At 37.6% G+C, this 16,038-nt stretch overlaps 1 protein-coding gene across 2 annotated transcripts in view; it reads left to right on the top strand.

Moving 5' to 3' along the window:
• SLC17A5 (solute carrier family 17 member 5) overlaps positions 1–16,038 on the top strand; it is a 60,708-nt gene that overhangs the window by 18,568 nt on the left and 26,102 nt on the right. The window contains exons 3-6 of one of the 2 annotated variants that reach the window (XM_084889236.1): positions 4,670–4,903; positions 7,901–7,988; positions 11,316–11,402; positions 12,843–12,961. In XM_084889236.1, the coding sequence (XP_084745362.1) occupies positions 4,670–4,903; positions 7,901–7,988; positions 11,316–11,402; positions 12,843–12,961 (528 nt within the window). The remainder of the gene's footprint in view (positions 1–4,669; positions 4,904–7,900; positions 7,989–11,315; positions 11,403–12,842; positions 12,962–16,038) is intronic. The other variant, XM_084889237.1, reaches the window with a different exon arrangement.

Raw genomic sequence — 16,038 nt, 5'->3', positions numbered from 1 at the left:
CTGCTCATATACAGACAATCTTTTTGCCTATTGCAGAAAGATCACAAGAGACACTCAAACTGCAAATCAAGGAAATCCATCTACTATCTGCCTTCAATCCTTTTGAAAAATAATTCAAGCCAGATACCTAGAAATCTTGACTGCCTTCAGAATTCAGAACTGGGATTATAGTCTGCTCAATCATTAACTATAGAGGCCTGGTATATGAGATTTGTGCACAGCGGGTCCCCTTAGCACAGCCTACACCCTCTCCAATCCAGAACCTTTTAGGGGATGTCCGACTGCTGGGATTGGGCCTAAACTGGCAGTTGGACATCCCTCTCACAGTCCTGGACCATTTGCTCCTAATTGCTTACCTGCCTGCCTATCTGGTTGCCCCTAACTGCCCCCCACCACCACTGGCCTGATTGTCCCTCACTGCCTCTGTGTTCTGGCCTGATCTCCCCTAATTGCCCCCTGCCAGCCTAGTCACCCCTAACTGCCCCCCACTGCTGTCCAGGTAGCCTCCAACTGCCCCCCTCTGCCAGTCTGGTCATCCCTCACAGCCCCCCCTGCTGGCCTGGTCGCCCCCCACAGCCTGCTTGTTCAGTCATTTGGTCATCCCTCACTAACCCCCTGCTGACCTGGTCGCCCCACGCAGCCTACATTTTAGTCATTTGTTCATCCCTCATTAATCCTCTTCCCCCCCAACCCCCCCTGCCAGCCTGGTTGTAGGTAGCCATCTTGTGAGGGTGTGAGGGTTAATTTGCATATTACCTCTTTATTATATAGGATAGTTTTTCTTTTGTTTCCATAAGGATACCTCCTAAATACTTGATTGTTTCACCATAGATCTAACTTTGGAACTCAGCTGCATCACTGGCTCCTGAAATAAGATAATCAGTTCAATTAAACTGATCTGTTTTTTTAGACTGAGACTGCTTTACTGAGATATAAAACAATCTGTCAACCTAGTTTTTAGAATGTATAACTTCTCAGGAAGTTTCAAAGGCAGGACTGCAGGGGTTCAGAAGAGGCCACCCCAAGATGTGCCCCTTTGACATGTGAATTATTTTGAGTTGCAGCCTTGGGAGAAACTTTTACTGCTCCCTTAAAGAATTTAAATTAGGGGGGGCAGGCAATGCAGCCTGAAATCCCCTGTCAAGCCCCACCAGGCAGGGGGTTGCAACCTGAGGTCCCCTGGCGCCAGGGCGGAGGGCACAAATTGAGGTCCCCTATCAAGCCCCACCAGGTAGAGGGCATACCTTGAGTTCCTCCATCAAGCCCTGCTGGGCAGGGGGCACAGTCTGAGATTCCTTGTCAAACCCCACTGGACAGGGCGCAACCTCAGGTTCTCTGTCAAGCCCCGCCAGGTGGGGGGCATAGCCTCAGAGCCCCCATCAAGCCCTGGTGGAGGGTGTGACCTGAGGTCCCCTGTAAACCCCTGCTGAGCAGGGGGCGCAGCCTGAGGTCCCCTGTCAAACCCCACTGGGCAGAGGGCGCAGCCTGAGGTCCCCTGTCAAACCCCACTGGGCAGAGGGCGCAGCTTGAGGTCCCCTGCCCCTGCCCAGCACCATGCAGCCTCAGGTCCCTGCTGATTGCTCCTTAAGGCTTATTATGGGAATTTGGCCTCCACTGTGGCTGCAGCCATGTTGTGTTATGGAAATCCCGCCTCCGCTGTGGGGCCGCCATCTTTGTGACATGTTATGGTCAATTTGCATATCCCCTCTTTATTAGATAGGATAATTTTCCCTTTCTGTTTCTGAACCTTGTGTGTGTGAGGTCTCTGATTCCACATGTACCGGTAAGTGGGTTCTCACACATAAGTAATTAAATTTGGTTATTTTCTCTTGTTACTTAACTGTCTTATGTAGATCTAATTATTAGAAACTGAAAGAACCTAGAGGGTAGGTTCTTCTTCCCTCACACCAGAAAATTTGATTGTTTAATGTATTGCTAAGTAGTTTTTATGTGTCGATTATTTAATAACTCTTTTACTTATAAAGCTACTGTTGTAAGAGAACTTAGATCATCTAAACTACAGGATGAAAAATAAGATCAGATCAATTTCTTAGGACATTCTTTTCCAAAATTTATACATACCTACATTAAGTCATTTAAGTCACTTTGCCTGGCTTATATTATAGTAGAATTGATCATTGTATTTATAATTTGTTCAGAATTGAGTTTTAAACACTTTAAATACAGTCATGTGCCACTTAATGACAGGGATTCATTCTGAGAAATGTATCATTAGGTGATTTTGTCATTGTGTGAATGTTATAGAGTGCCCTTACACCAATCTGGATGGTATAGCCTACTACACACCTAAGCTATATGGTATATGGCCCAGTGGTTGGCAAACCGTGGCTCAAAAGCCACAATTGGCTCTTTGTCCCCTTGAGTGTGGCTCTTACACAAAATACCACATGCGGGCATGCACATACAGTGTGATTGAAACTTCGTGGCCCATGTGCAGAAGTCAGTTTTCGGCCTGGGCGAGTCTATTTTGAAAAAAGTGGTTCAAATACCAAGTCACACTCAAGAGGACAAAGAGCCACATGTGGCTCGCAAGCTGCAGTTTGCCGACCACTGGTATAGCCTATTGCAGTGTAGGGTTCTTGGCTAGACATCCCTGTAATAAAATACAGATTAACAGGAGAAAAACAAAAGTTTGATAGCATGTCCACTTCCTTTAAACATGAGAGAACTCAGGAAAACTGAGTAAACTGCCAAAATGGCTGAAGCCACTACCTTAAAGATCATCTTCAGCTAAAGACAAAGGAAGATGGGTCACTTATTTCCATTCACTTCTAGAAACTGTGTCTGTATCATGGTGGCTCACCTACCTTGTAGGAAGTTTGCTTGTTTGTCAGTCTAAAAGGAAAAGCAACTTTGTCAGTTCAAAAGGGTAAGTTTGTTATGGAGATTTAAGTCATGTCCTTCTTCACTGAGATGAGGTCATCCCCACCTTCGAGGTACAGAGAGGAAAACACCCTTACAAATGGAGATATCTTAAAATCTAAATGTCCTTTATTTTATTTTTGTTGACACTATTACAGATGTTCTCCATCCTCCCCCCCTCTCCCCGCCTTTGCCCACCTCCACTCAGCACTCCCACTTCCCTGGCCTTCATCACACTGTTGTTTGCAAAGATGGGCTATGGATGTAAGTTTTTTGGCTAATCTCTTCACAGGGTAACTTCTACTTGGTTTTCAGAGCTTCTCCCATATATGTTATTTAAAATAAAGTTAACCAGCCTAACATAACCCTTATGCCAAATAGACATATTTGAGGGTTAACAAATTTTATTCCCCTTCAGTTCCTAGGCTATAAACCTATAGAGCATGTACTAAATACTATAGGCAATTGTAACACAATGGGAAGTATTTGTATAATTTGTTGCACTACAGAGTCACTAGGCAATAGGAAATTTTCATCTCCGTTATAATGTTATGGTACCACTTTACTATATGTGGCCCCCTATTGACTGAAATGTCATTATGTGGCACGTGACTGTATTTTATTTTGCTTATCACACAGGGAAACAATACAGGGAGAAAAGCCTGGTGTCCTTTTTTATGAGTATATTTTCATCCATTTTCAGTGCTCACAAAGGAGCCAGATCACACTTGGGTGAGTCTCCTCTGCCATTTACAAATGAAAGCATTCAAGCAAGAAAGAGGTTTTCTTGCCCAAGGAAGCACATGTACAAAAAATCTTTACATTTGACTTAACTAATATTGCTAAATACATATTTGGGTACATACCACCCACTTTCACCCATGCCAACCTTTGACATATAACTGTATAACTAAAGTCCTAAAATTGTACAGATATGCTACAAATTGGTACCATAAACAAAGGTAATTAGGGATTTGTTTTGTATCTTTCCCTTTGGCAAGTGCTTTTGCTGATCTAGCTACTTACCTTCATCTGCCTTATAAAGAGAAATCATGGAATGGTTCTTGACACATTGGCTCGGTTATACAGCTATTAAAAATGTCAAATATTCAGATCACTTACTAAATCTTAATTATTACCTTACTGTGTGCTGCTACTAATAAAACAACCTTTTCTATTCACAGGAAGTTTGTGGCTTGGTTTAATTCTTGTTCTTTTGTATTGTTCTATATGTTTATTCAAGTGCTTGGTCTGCATTGGGGAGATTTTAATGATCCATATTTATGTATACTAATATCCAACATTAAGTGAATGCTTAGTATGTGTCATGCGTTATTTTATGTGCCTTTTCATTTCTTCTTCCCAGAATATAATTGAATCCATTAAGTAACAGAGCTAGCCTGGAACCCGGGCCTGGCTCCAAAGCGTGGCACGGTCATCACAGTAGCCTATTTAGTAGCTTTCTGGAGTAAGCCTGTGCCTCTTTTTGAGCCTTCTTTGTCCTGATCATTACAAAACCTCTGCAACTCATTCTGTAATCTAGTTTCATAAAATAACAAGCCTTCTTAAAGTTTTTGTCTTTCATTATTTTATGTTCACTTGTAGATAAGAAATTGCATGCCCGTGTCATGGTGACTCACCTACCTTAAAGTTTGTGTGTTCTTCAATCTAAAACCATGGTTCAGAATTACATTCTTTATGTATTCACATGCCAGTAAGATAAAGGAGCTGTTTAATGAAGGTCTTATAAGTTTGGTGTTTTTTTCCCCCCTCCTACTCTTTATAGGGTAAAAGATACAAATGGGATGCAGAAACTCAAGGATGGATACTTGGTTCTTTTTTTTATGGCTACATCATCACACAGATTCCTGGAGGATATGTTGCCAGCAAAGTGGGAGGGAAACTACTGCTAGGATTTGGGATCCTTGGCACTGCTGTTTTCACCCTATTTACACCCATTGCTGCAGATATCGGAGTTGGAGCCCTCATTGTACTCAGAGCACTGGAAGGGCTAGGAGAGGTAATTTTTTTCTCTCTTCTGGTTTTATTCTTACTCTATATAGCTTTCTTGTCTTTTTAAAGATACCATTCTTAGATATAAATATGAACCAAAAATTAATATTGGAAAATAATAGGGATTTATTTTTCTACTGAGAAAGATGATTAACTAGAAAATAACCTGAGTAGATTTTCTTTATGGTCAATAAAGTCTCAAGTGAGAGCATCCTGATATTGAAAGCTTTACTGAAAGAGCAGAGAAGACATTTTCTAGGAGATTTTCCATAACTCTCTCTTTTACTTTAGGAGCTAATAAAATAAAACAGTTAAGACAGACCTCTGGAACTTTTGCCATAGTTTATCTCTGCTGCACAGATCTAAAACACATTTTACACAATAGATTATTGAATTACTACCTTTTTACTTTTAAATTTGTTACTATTCAAAGAATTTCCTCTTTATCATTTGTGGGGGTTTTTTCTGGTCCTCTAACCTAGAGAAATTATTTTATATAAGTTTCTTTGTTTCTGTGATTCTTCTGTTTTTCTGTTGCTTTTATTTTATTTTATTTTTAAATATATTTTATTGGTTTTTGAGAGAGAGGAATAGAGAGAGAGAGAGAGAGAGAGAGAGAGAGAGAGAGAGAGAGAGAGAGAAAGAGAGAGAGAGAGAGAGAGTTAGAAACATCAATGAGAATCATCTATCAGCTGCCTCTTACACACCCCCTACTGGGGATGTGCCCGCAACCAAGGTACATGCCCTTGACCGGAATCGAACCCGGAACCTTTCAGTCTGCAGGCTGACGCTCTATCCACTGAGCCAAACCGGTTTTGGCTTGCTTTTAGAATTATTATTAATTTTTATGTCTTTCTACCTCCCCTCCTAAGACTTTTATCATTTAAAAAAATTTTAATTCCTTATCTGTTTTCCTTTTCACTTTTCCTTTGAATTTCATATTAGTACCTCCATCTTTAAATAAGGATTTTTTGTTTGTTTGTTTGTTTTAACTTTCTTTTAACTAAACCAAGGCATAGGTTAGTTTTCTCTCTCTTAACACTTCTCTAACCCAAGCAAAATAGTGGCCTCTAGATTTGGTGTAGAGCATGAAGGTTATTTCAGGTAGTAATGTATTATGTTATATTAGAAAACCATTAACTGGAGTCATAAAAACAGAGTTTGAATAATACCTTCACTGTGAAAATTCATAATTTTTTAAAATTGGGACTAAAATACCTGCCCCAGCCAAAGCCGGTTTGGCTCAGTGGATAGAGCGTCGACCTGCGGACTGAAGGGTCCCGGGTTTGATTCCGGTCAAGGGCATGTACCTTGGTTGCGGGCACATCCCTAGTAGGGGGTGTGCAGGAGGCAGCTGATTGATGTCTATCTCTCATCGATGTTTCTAACTGTCTATCCCTCTCCCTTCCTCTCTGTGAAAAATCAATCAATATATAAATAAATAAATAAATAAATAAATAAATAAATAAATAAATAAAATACCTGCCCCATATTCAGTCAAGCTCAAATTGGATAATGATTGCTAGAGTACTTTGAAAAATGCCAAGTACTAATTTAAGCTTTCATCACTCATCTGAATGTTTTGTCCTTATCAAATAGAGATGTACTAAATAAATCCCTCTTGACTACAAAATAAAAATTATCCTTCTATTACCAGGTTCCTCTTCTCCTTACCTAAGTAGATTATACTTAATTGTAGTATATTTTCTCTGTCCAGGTATTGAGTCTCCTTGCTTCATGTATTCTCATATTTTAGCATATTGTCTTTTAATGCCATTAATTTAGCATTATAGTATATTGATTATATTACTACTGCTATCTCAAGTGACCATTTTATTTCTGAATAGAATTTAAGTTGTGTTTATTCTGAGGTTCTTTTGTCTTTCTTGTTCCTCCAATATGTATCACATGTACATTGCCTCGTCCATAAAATGAGGTCAGCATCTTTCATCCCTACCATCTGATTCACCATAAAATATACCTACATTGTTCCTAGGGTTTTATAATAAAGTTTTCCACAATATAATCTCAGTTGACATTTCTGAATGTCTTAAGATTTATTATTTCTATAATGACTCCTCCTTTGCTCCATGACACAGATTATTACCTATTTGGAATGCTGCCTAAGACATTTTTGCTTCTATAGTATTTCTTTTTTTTCTTTTGGAAAGAATCAGCAGAAAGTACAAAGTAATAAAGCATACATTCTCTCCATTAGTTATAGCACTAGTACCATTTACTTTTACAACAAACATGCAAGATAGGGAGTATTATCTCTGTTTTACATATAAAGAAACTGAAGTTCAAGGAGATTAATTGAGACTACACAAAGACTACACACACTGTAATTGAATTTATTCTCCTCCCCCCAGACCATTTTTTTTTTTATCAATTAAGATCAACTTGAATTTCTTCCAGTATCCCAAAGTATTAGCTCAGTATTTTTAAAGTGATATTGGTGCCCTAGCTGGTTTGGCTCAGTGGATAGAGCCTCGGCCTGCGGTCTGAAGGGTTCCAGGCTCAATTCCCAGTAGGGGGCATGCAGGAGGCAGCCAATCAATGATTATTGCTCTCGTTGATGTTTCTATCTCTTTCTCCCTCTCCCTTCCTTTTTGAAATCAATAAAAATATATTAATAAAATACAATTTAAAAAGTTATGTGTTGGTAACATCTTTATTTCATTCAGGCCTTTAATAAAGTGAATGAGTAAAATTAACCTTGAGAGGGATCTTAAATGTCATCATTCAGTCCATTCTTTTAGATTTATTGTAACCTTTACCTTAGTCCTCACATCAGTTGGTAGAATTCACAAATCTTTGTTCAGATTTCGAAAGAACTTCATATAAGGTATTGTCACTTAACGCTATAAAGGCATTTCACTTTATGGAACCTGATTCTGGTTTGATACCCAGAAATTTCTCTTGCAATAAAATTCAACTGAATTTAAAACATTAGCACAGCTAACCTTATATTTCATCAGAAATATCCTTCTCCCCTCCTCAGGGTGTTACATTTCCAGCCATGCATGCCATGTGGTCTTCCTGGGCTCCCCCTCTTGAAAGAAGCAAGCTTCTTAGCATTTCATATGCAGGTGAGATAACTATTCTCTTTAAAAATTTTGCTATAATTGGTTATGTATATAACAGCCTTGGAGAAAAGTACCTGCATGCCAGCATCATATAATGTCAGATGCCTCCTTTGGGGGAAAATTAACTTTTGGGAGTATAACTTTTTCATTTTTTTCTTTGGCTCAACTATATAAAGCAATGTGACTTAACTAACTAATGTTATTTTATAGTATATTGATTCTGTTACTACTGCTATCTCAAGTGACCATTTTATTTCTGAATAGAATTTAGTTTAACTAATGTTATCTTCTTCATCTACCATAATTTTTTTTAATTTTGACTTTTATTATATAGGATATCTGGTATGACTTTCCAGATATCCTATATAATAAAAGGCTAATATGCAAATCAACTGAACAGCAGAACAACTGGTCCCTATAACATGCACTGACCACCAGGGGGAAGATACTCAATGTAGGAGCTGCCCCCTGGTGATAAGTATGCTCCCACGGGGACACACCACTCAGCCAGAAGCCCTGAGCCATGTTCAGAGCTGGTGAGCACAGCAGTGCTGGCAGGAGCCTCTCCCACCTCCATGGCAGCGCTAAGGATGTCCAACTGCCGGCGTAGGCCTGCTAAGCCATCAGTTGGATATCCCCCAAGAGCTCCCAGACTGCGAGAGGGCATGGGCCAGACTGAGGGACACCCCTTCCTTTCCCACCCCCGCTCCCCGTGCATGAATTTTGCGCACCAGGCCTCTAGTTGGTATTGAAAATATAATACTATAGGTTTTTTTGTGGGGGTGTTTTATTGTTGTGACCCACAGGTTGAGAACTGCTATCAGGGTCGCCTGAGACCATCAGAAAACACAGATATTTACATTACAATTCATAACTAGCAAAATTATAGTTATGAAGTAGCAATGAAAATAATTTTATGATTGGGGGTCACCACAACATGAGGAACTGTATTAAAGGGTCGCAGCATTAGAAAGGTGGAGAACCACTGTTCTGTTAACTGAATTAAAACTTTACCTGACTGCTTTTAAATTCAGTAGTTGAGAAAGGCCTCTCTGTGGTGACTTACAAGCTAAAATCTAAAGGTTAATAATGAACTAGTCATGCAAAGAGAGAAAGAAGATCATTCCAGCCCATCAGAACAACATGTACAAGGGCTCTCAGGCAGGAAATACATAAGGGTTCAAAGAAATGAAAAGTCACTATGGGTGGCTAGAACATAATGAATAAAAGGGATATTACATAAAAGTTTAGAGAAATAGACAAAAGCCAGATAATATCAGACCTTATAGGCTATAGGAAAGAATGAGGATTTTTATTTCCAAAATATAATGCGGAGATATCAAAGGGTTTTATTTTTTGTTTTGTTTTTTTCAATCCTCATCCAAGGAAATGTTTTTATTAATTTTGAGAGAGAGAGAGAAAGGAAAAACATCAATTGGTTGACCCAGGGATCAGACTCACAATCTAGATGTGTGCCCTGACTAGGAATTGAACCCACCACCTTTTGAAGTATGGGATGATGCTCCAACCAACTGAGGCACCCTGTCAGGGCATAGATATCAAAGGTTCTTTATCAAGAGAGAAACATGATCCAATTTATATTTTAAGAAGATGATTCTTACAGCTGTATAGAGATTAACATGAGAAATCTGATTATAAGTTCAGGTACTATCTGTGATTCCCCTTCACCAGTTGAATATAGTCTAACCTCAAATTATTAGTCAACATTTTTTACACTCTTTACCACTTCATGTCTAAACCACATCCAGCACAGCCAGTGGTGAACTTGAGGAGGGGTGGCGAAGGATTAAAGAAAACAGCCAAGAGAATACAGTTGGGGCCAGGTGGATCACTGTGCTTGGATGAGGAAACAGTGACATAGCCTGTAAGCCGAAGCTTTATTTTATAGTCAGATCACATAACGTAAAACAAGGACAAGATGTTTTCAATGTTCTTGCAAGTTTCAAATCGGCTTCTTTCATGTTGTTGTCATCCTTGAACTCTTATCAAGCTTTGTTTTGGCAGCACCTGCTGTACCTCCTGCAGCCCACATCTCTTAGCTACCTAGGACTGTAGGATCGCACTATAAGGTCAAGCTTACAACCATAGCCTTTGGCTATAACCATGCTGGAAAGGCTTTGCCTTCCAAGCTGGGACTTGTATGTGACTTTGCCACAAATCAGTCCAAGGCTTGGTCCTGTCTGAACTCTGTAGCCACTCTCCACACATGTCAACTAGCCTATGCCCAGGCACATAGTACTTGGAATGGAGAACATATTCAATAACTATTCAACTTGTTTTCCAGCCCATATCTTCTTTTCCTTCACCCAAAGTTCTCAAATCCACTCTGCTTTTCTACTTCCATGCCTTTACTCTTCCTATTATAGCTCCCTCTGTATCTTCTTTCTTACCTTGTTTCTATGGGACCAAAGTTTACCCATCTTTTCAAGGCCTGCTGCTGCTGCTTACCTTTTCATCTATCTTATATTTGAACTTTCATATTGCTCTGTGACAACACTTTAACATCTATATATAAGCCTAAGCGACTGAACAACTGGTTGCTATGATGCATACTGATCACCAGGGGGCAGACACTCAATGCAGGAGCTGCCCCCTGGAGGTCAGTGCACTCCCACAGCCAACCATCCGTGGCCCCTTCCCCTGGCCAGCTGGCCCCGATTGGGATTGGGTGAGACAGCCCCGATTGGCCCTGATCACTGGCCAGGCCAAGGGACCCCACTCATGCATGAATTCGTGCACAGGGCCTCTAGTATACTAATAAGACCACAACTTGAGCCAAGAAACAATATATGATTATTTTAGCTCCTATCGTATCCACTAAAGTGTCTTGTGTATGGCAGTTAAAATTAATTTTATTATTTATTTCTCTGAAACAATTGTTTGTAACATATTGTGGACAAATTAGATTATGTTTTCATTCTTATTTCATCAAGTATGCTGCTCTAGGTTATGTTTATCAGCTTTAGAGATCACCTTTGAACCTCAGATACCTGGATTCCTAACACATGTGACATTTACCCATTAATATTATAATAGGTCTTATATTGATAGATGCCTTCTATTGCAGTAGCTACATTGTGGTAACTAATGGAACTATATATTAACGTATACGTTTTACATATTGTGGATTCTCTGGTAAATGATTCCTTAAGAAAACGGATTGTTTGTATTTACATGTGACTAATTCAGTTCTTGTAGGATCTGAATCATTCTTTCTCTTCTCCATTGTTACCCATCTTCTTTAAGCAATAGATGGGTAACAAAGCCTTTGCTCATCTCTCCAAAGTTTACAAAGTCTTTTTGTTCTAGGAGCACAGCTTGGGACAGTAATATCTCTTCCTCTTTCTGGACTAATTTGCTTCTATATGAATTGGACTTATGTCTTCTATCTTTTTGGTAAGTTCGTTGAAAAATTTAACCTAAATTATAGTGTAACGAATCCAAAATGTAATAGTAGTCCCATAATTGGTTAAAAATACATATTCCGTCGAAACCGGTTTGGCTCAATGGATAGAGCGTCGGCTTGTGGACTGAAGTGTCTGAGGTTTGATTCTGGTCAAGGGCATGTACCTTGGTTGCGGGCACATTCCCAGTAGGGGGTGTGCAAGAGGCAGCTGATTGATGATTCTCTCTCATCGATGTTTCTAACTCTCTATTCCTCTCTCTTCCTCTCTGTAAAAAATCAATAAATATATATTTTAAAAAACAAACAAACAAACAACAACAAAATATATATATATATATATATTCCAACTCACTGAAGTAATCATCTCCAAAATCACAAAACTCTAAAACATTGATAACATATTTTTCAAGTTGATATGGTCAAAATGATCTAGCTGAGTTTTGACCTGATATTAGTTTGGGGATATTTTTCAATAGAAACTGCTATTGAATCTAAGACTTAAATGCTATACTTATTATCAAAAATTACTATATTGAATATTATTAAAATGTATATTTTGAAAATTTTGTTCTCAAGCAAGGTAGGATGCTTTCACTTGTTAGTTTTAATTTCGTCCCAGGGCCTTTTATTTCTCAGTCTCATTATCATAATGATACATGTTTTCAACAAATTAGATTGCCACAAAGACTTTTTATGCAGAACATCTATCTGAAGTCAAAACAAAAGAAAACCAATATAAAACAATAATGGATACCTGTAGAAATAATAGCTTGTGGAAATTTATATTTTAAAAGGTTCACCAGCTTTTTCTCTCTCACTCTCTGGAGCACACCCATGCCTTTTCCCTTCTCCTTCTCTCTGCCTTTTTTTCCCCTAAGCTCAAGGGCCATCTTTTGTTTTTGTTAGTTTTTGTTGTTTATTTGGTTTTATTTTGGGGGGAGGGAGGGAGATTGTTTTTTCCTTTTTTTTTTTTTTTTTTATAATTCTTTATTTTTGAAAGTATTACATATGTTCTTTCCCCCCCCAACACACACACACCATTGACCCCCTGCAGCCTACCCCTGCCCTCCACCCCAGGTCAAGGGCCCTTCTTTTGTCTCTAATTTGTTTCCTGAGCCCACAAAGCTCAGCTGGCTCACTTCTTCCACCTCTGACTTCCTAAACAAATTTTTGCAAATAAATAAATATAAGATTTGTCTGGTATACTCTGAAAGGCAGAGTCATATGGTCAAAAGTTGTTCTCTTCAAAATTTATAGGAAATAATACAGATAGCAATTATCCCATTAAATAATTATGAGAGGAACTTGAAATAAAAACTAAACTGAAACCAATATACATTGATTTTATAATTACATATTTTTTTCAACACATGTAAGAATTACTGTTGGTGTATTCTAATTTTATTTAACTATTCTTTTTCTATTTCAAGGTATTGTTGGAATCATTTGGTTTGTTTTATGGATCTGGTTAGTTAGTAATACACCAGAAACTCACACGACAATCTCCCACCAGGAAAAGGAATACATTCTTTCATCGTTAAAAAATCAGGTATTGACTTTGGCATATTTTAAAAATAATTTTGAAACTTTTTTTCTTCAGAATTAAGATACCAAATTTTTTTTATCATGTTATGCAAATTAGATTACAAATTTCATTCTTATGAGTCTGAATCATTCAAGATCCCAATTTTTGCCGAGACCGGTTTGGCTCAATGGATAGAGCGTCGGCTTGGGAACTGAAGGGTCCTGGGTTCGATTCCGGTCAAGGGCATGTACCTTGGTTGTGGGCATATCCCCAGTAGGGGGTGTGCAAGAGGCAGCTGATCGATGACTCTCTCTCATCGATGTTTCTAACTATCTCTCTCCCTTCCTCTCTGTACAAAATCAATAAAATATATATATTTTTTTTTAAAAAGATCCCAATTTTTAACAGATATTTTTATTGTGCATGCTCTAGGAAAAATGGAACAGGCAAATTAAATAAATGTTTTGCCGGAGAAATTCTAATTCTCTCTAGCTTAAATCTATGAAACAATTTTTAAAGTTATTTTAAACCTTCTAGAGCAGCAGTTTTCAACCTTTTTCATCTTATGGCACACTAAGTACCAAAATTCTGTAGCAGACAAAATAAAATAAATTAAATTTAATTTAATTTAATTTAATTTAAAAAAAAAAAAAAATATATATATATATATATATATATATATATATATATATATATATTGCTAATCTTACAAAAAAAATAAGTATAATTTTGATTCACTTATACCAGATAGCTATTGTTGTGTTGGCTCTTGTCATTTTTTGGTAAAATCTTATTGATTTTAGAGAGAGAAAAGGGGGAGGGAGAGAGAGAGCGCAATATCAAGTGGTTGCTTCCCGAGTACGAGGACCTAACCCACAACCTGGGCATGTGCCTTGAACAGAAAAAAGGTTAGTACCCCTGACTAAATAGTCAGTATTGCATATTTTATAAATTCTTCTGTCACACTGGTTGAAAATCGCTGTTCTAGAGTAATGATTATCAGGTAAATCTTAAATTTGTTTTCTTTTTAATTAGTAGAAAATAAAATGTGTTATTTATGAAAGGAATCTTATAGCTGCATTCTAAATGTTAGTTTTTAGAAAACTAGTATGTTTTTATCTGTACTTTAAATGAGTGTAATTTAATGATGATAGCATATTTAATATATATACCTATTTGCCCCTCTACAATAGATTATTTAGAAGAAGAAAAAACATCTTATTAAAGCTAGATTTCTATCACTTAAACACAGTGGCAAGTCAGAAATAAAAGTCTGTCATAATTTAAGAAATACTCAAGCCATGAAAACAAAATGTTTGGCCTTAGCTGGATTGGCTCAGTGGACTAAAGGGTCCTGAGTTCAATTCAAGGCATGTACCTTGGTTGTAGCTCTGCCTTGGTCAGGGTGCATACAGGAAGCAACTAATCAATGGGTTTCTCTCACATTGATACTTTTCTGTCTTTCACTATCTCTAAAATTAATGGGAAAATATCCTCAGGTGAGCATTAAAAATATATATATTTGCCTTTTGGGGAGAATAAAAGATAATCTGAAATCATTAGGAAAAATGAAAATATATTCCTTTCTTAGCTTTATTAATGGTTTATTAGTTTACTTTATTGTGCATGCTCTAGGAAAAATGGAACAGGCAAATTAAATAAATGTTTTGCCATTTAGTTTAAGAACATAAAATATTTCATTTGAAACTTTTGCCCAGTAAGTTAACACTTGATATTTTCAATGTTTATAGAAAGTATAGGCAGGTAGAATTTAAACATTTACTCATTTACATTTCTTTTAAGTTTTTAAATTTTGCTACAAGTGTATCTACAAACTGCTGAACTTTAGAAAAATATGGCATATCTTGTTCTTTGCCAAAGGTCAGCAAAAAATTAGAAGAAATCAGTACTGTGATAAGGAAAGTTACTTTGAGATCTTAGTGTCCTTCATGATGTTAATCAAATGAAACACCCACTTTTTCCCTTGAAGAAACCAACAAAAAAATTTAATGCCATGTTAACAGGTCTTGCCACATAAAACTTTATATATTTGTAACATTTTCTAGGCATTACTGGGCATTTCTTTTATTATTATTTTCATGGACTTATGAAACTTTTTAGTTTTAGATTTTTTTCAAAGCTTTCTCTACTTGATGTGTGTCTAAATCTGTCCATTATCCAAACCTACGGTTAATTTGTCCTTTCATATGCTTCAGAAAGTAGAATATTCAGAAGCAAGATGAATTAGAAGGATTAAATTTCATAGAATCCCAAACTGCAATCTTAAATCAGATGATGTCATAATTGAAATGTCATCAAATTTTTCATGAAACTTCACCTTTAAATCTTGGATCCAAGAGATCTAGATCTAGATCTGCTGTACTTTATTCATTCTTTAAACATTTTTTGACAATTTACAATGTCCTAGTTTCTTTGTCAGGTACTGGGAGCTTAAAAAATAAGAGAAAGAAAATGAACACGACATGGTTCTTGTGTGATCTGTGATCTCCAGAGGGAGACAGACATGAATGGATGGAATTTCAATATAGTGTAGTCTGCATGATGCAGTGCTGTAAGACAGACACATAAGCTCTGGCTTGTGTAGCTCAGTTGGTTGGAGCATTGTCTTGTACACCAAAAGATGGCGGGTTCAATTCCTGGTCAGGGCACATACCCAGGTTACAATTAGATCCCATACTCAGGAGGCAACTCGTGGATATTTCTCTCTTTCCCTCTCCCTCCCTTCCTCTCTTAAAGTCATTACATAAATTAAGTAATGTTTAAAAATAACAACGGGTGCTCAGGAAATCTTTGAAACAAAGAAGGCAGCGGGCCTCAGCCAGCCTGGGACATGTCATAAGTCCTCTGGTGCCAGTGCCCACCCCTCTCCCCAGCAAAAGATCTTCAAGAACATACCTGTAGTTGAACAAAATTGGGTCTCTTGGTTTGTTTTAGTGAGGGAGAAGGCACATCATGATGAACCATATGCCATTTCAGTGAGAATTAGGAGCATGTTGTAATTTAGACTTGCATTCATTGACTTTGGGAAAGATTTAAAGAACTACTGGCTTGGTGTTAGTATCAATTCTATAATTAAGTTT

This window comes from Pipistrellus hanaki, assembly GCF_964339955.1.
Source record: "Pipistrellus hanaki genome assembly, chromosome: 7".
Classification (NCBI taxonomy): Eukaryota; Metazoa; Chordata; class Mammalia; order Chiroptera; family Vespertilionidae; genus Pipistrellus; species Pipistrellus hanaki.
This window is presented reverse-complemented; position numbering and strand designations above follow the sequence as displayed.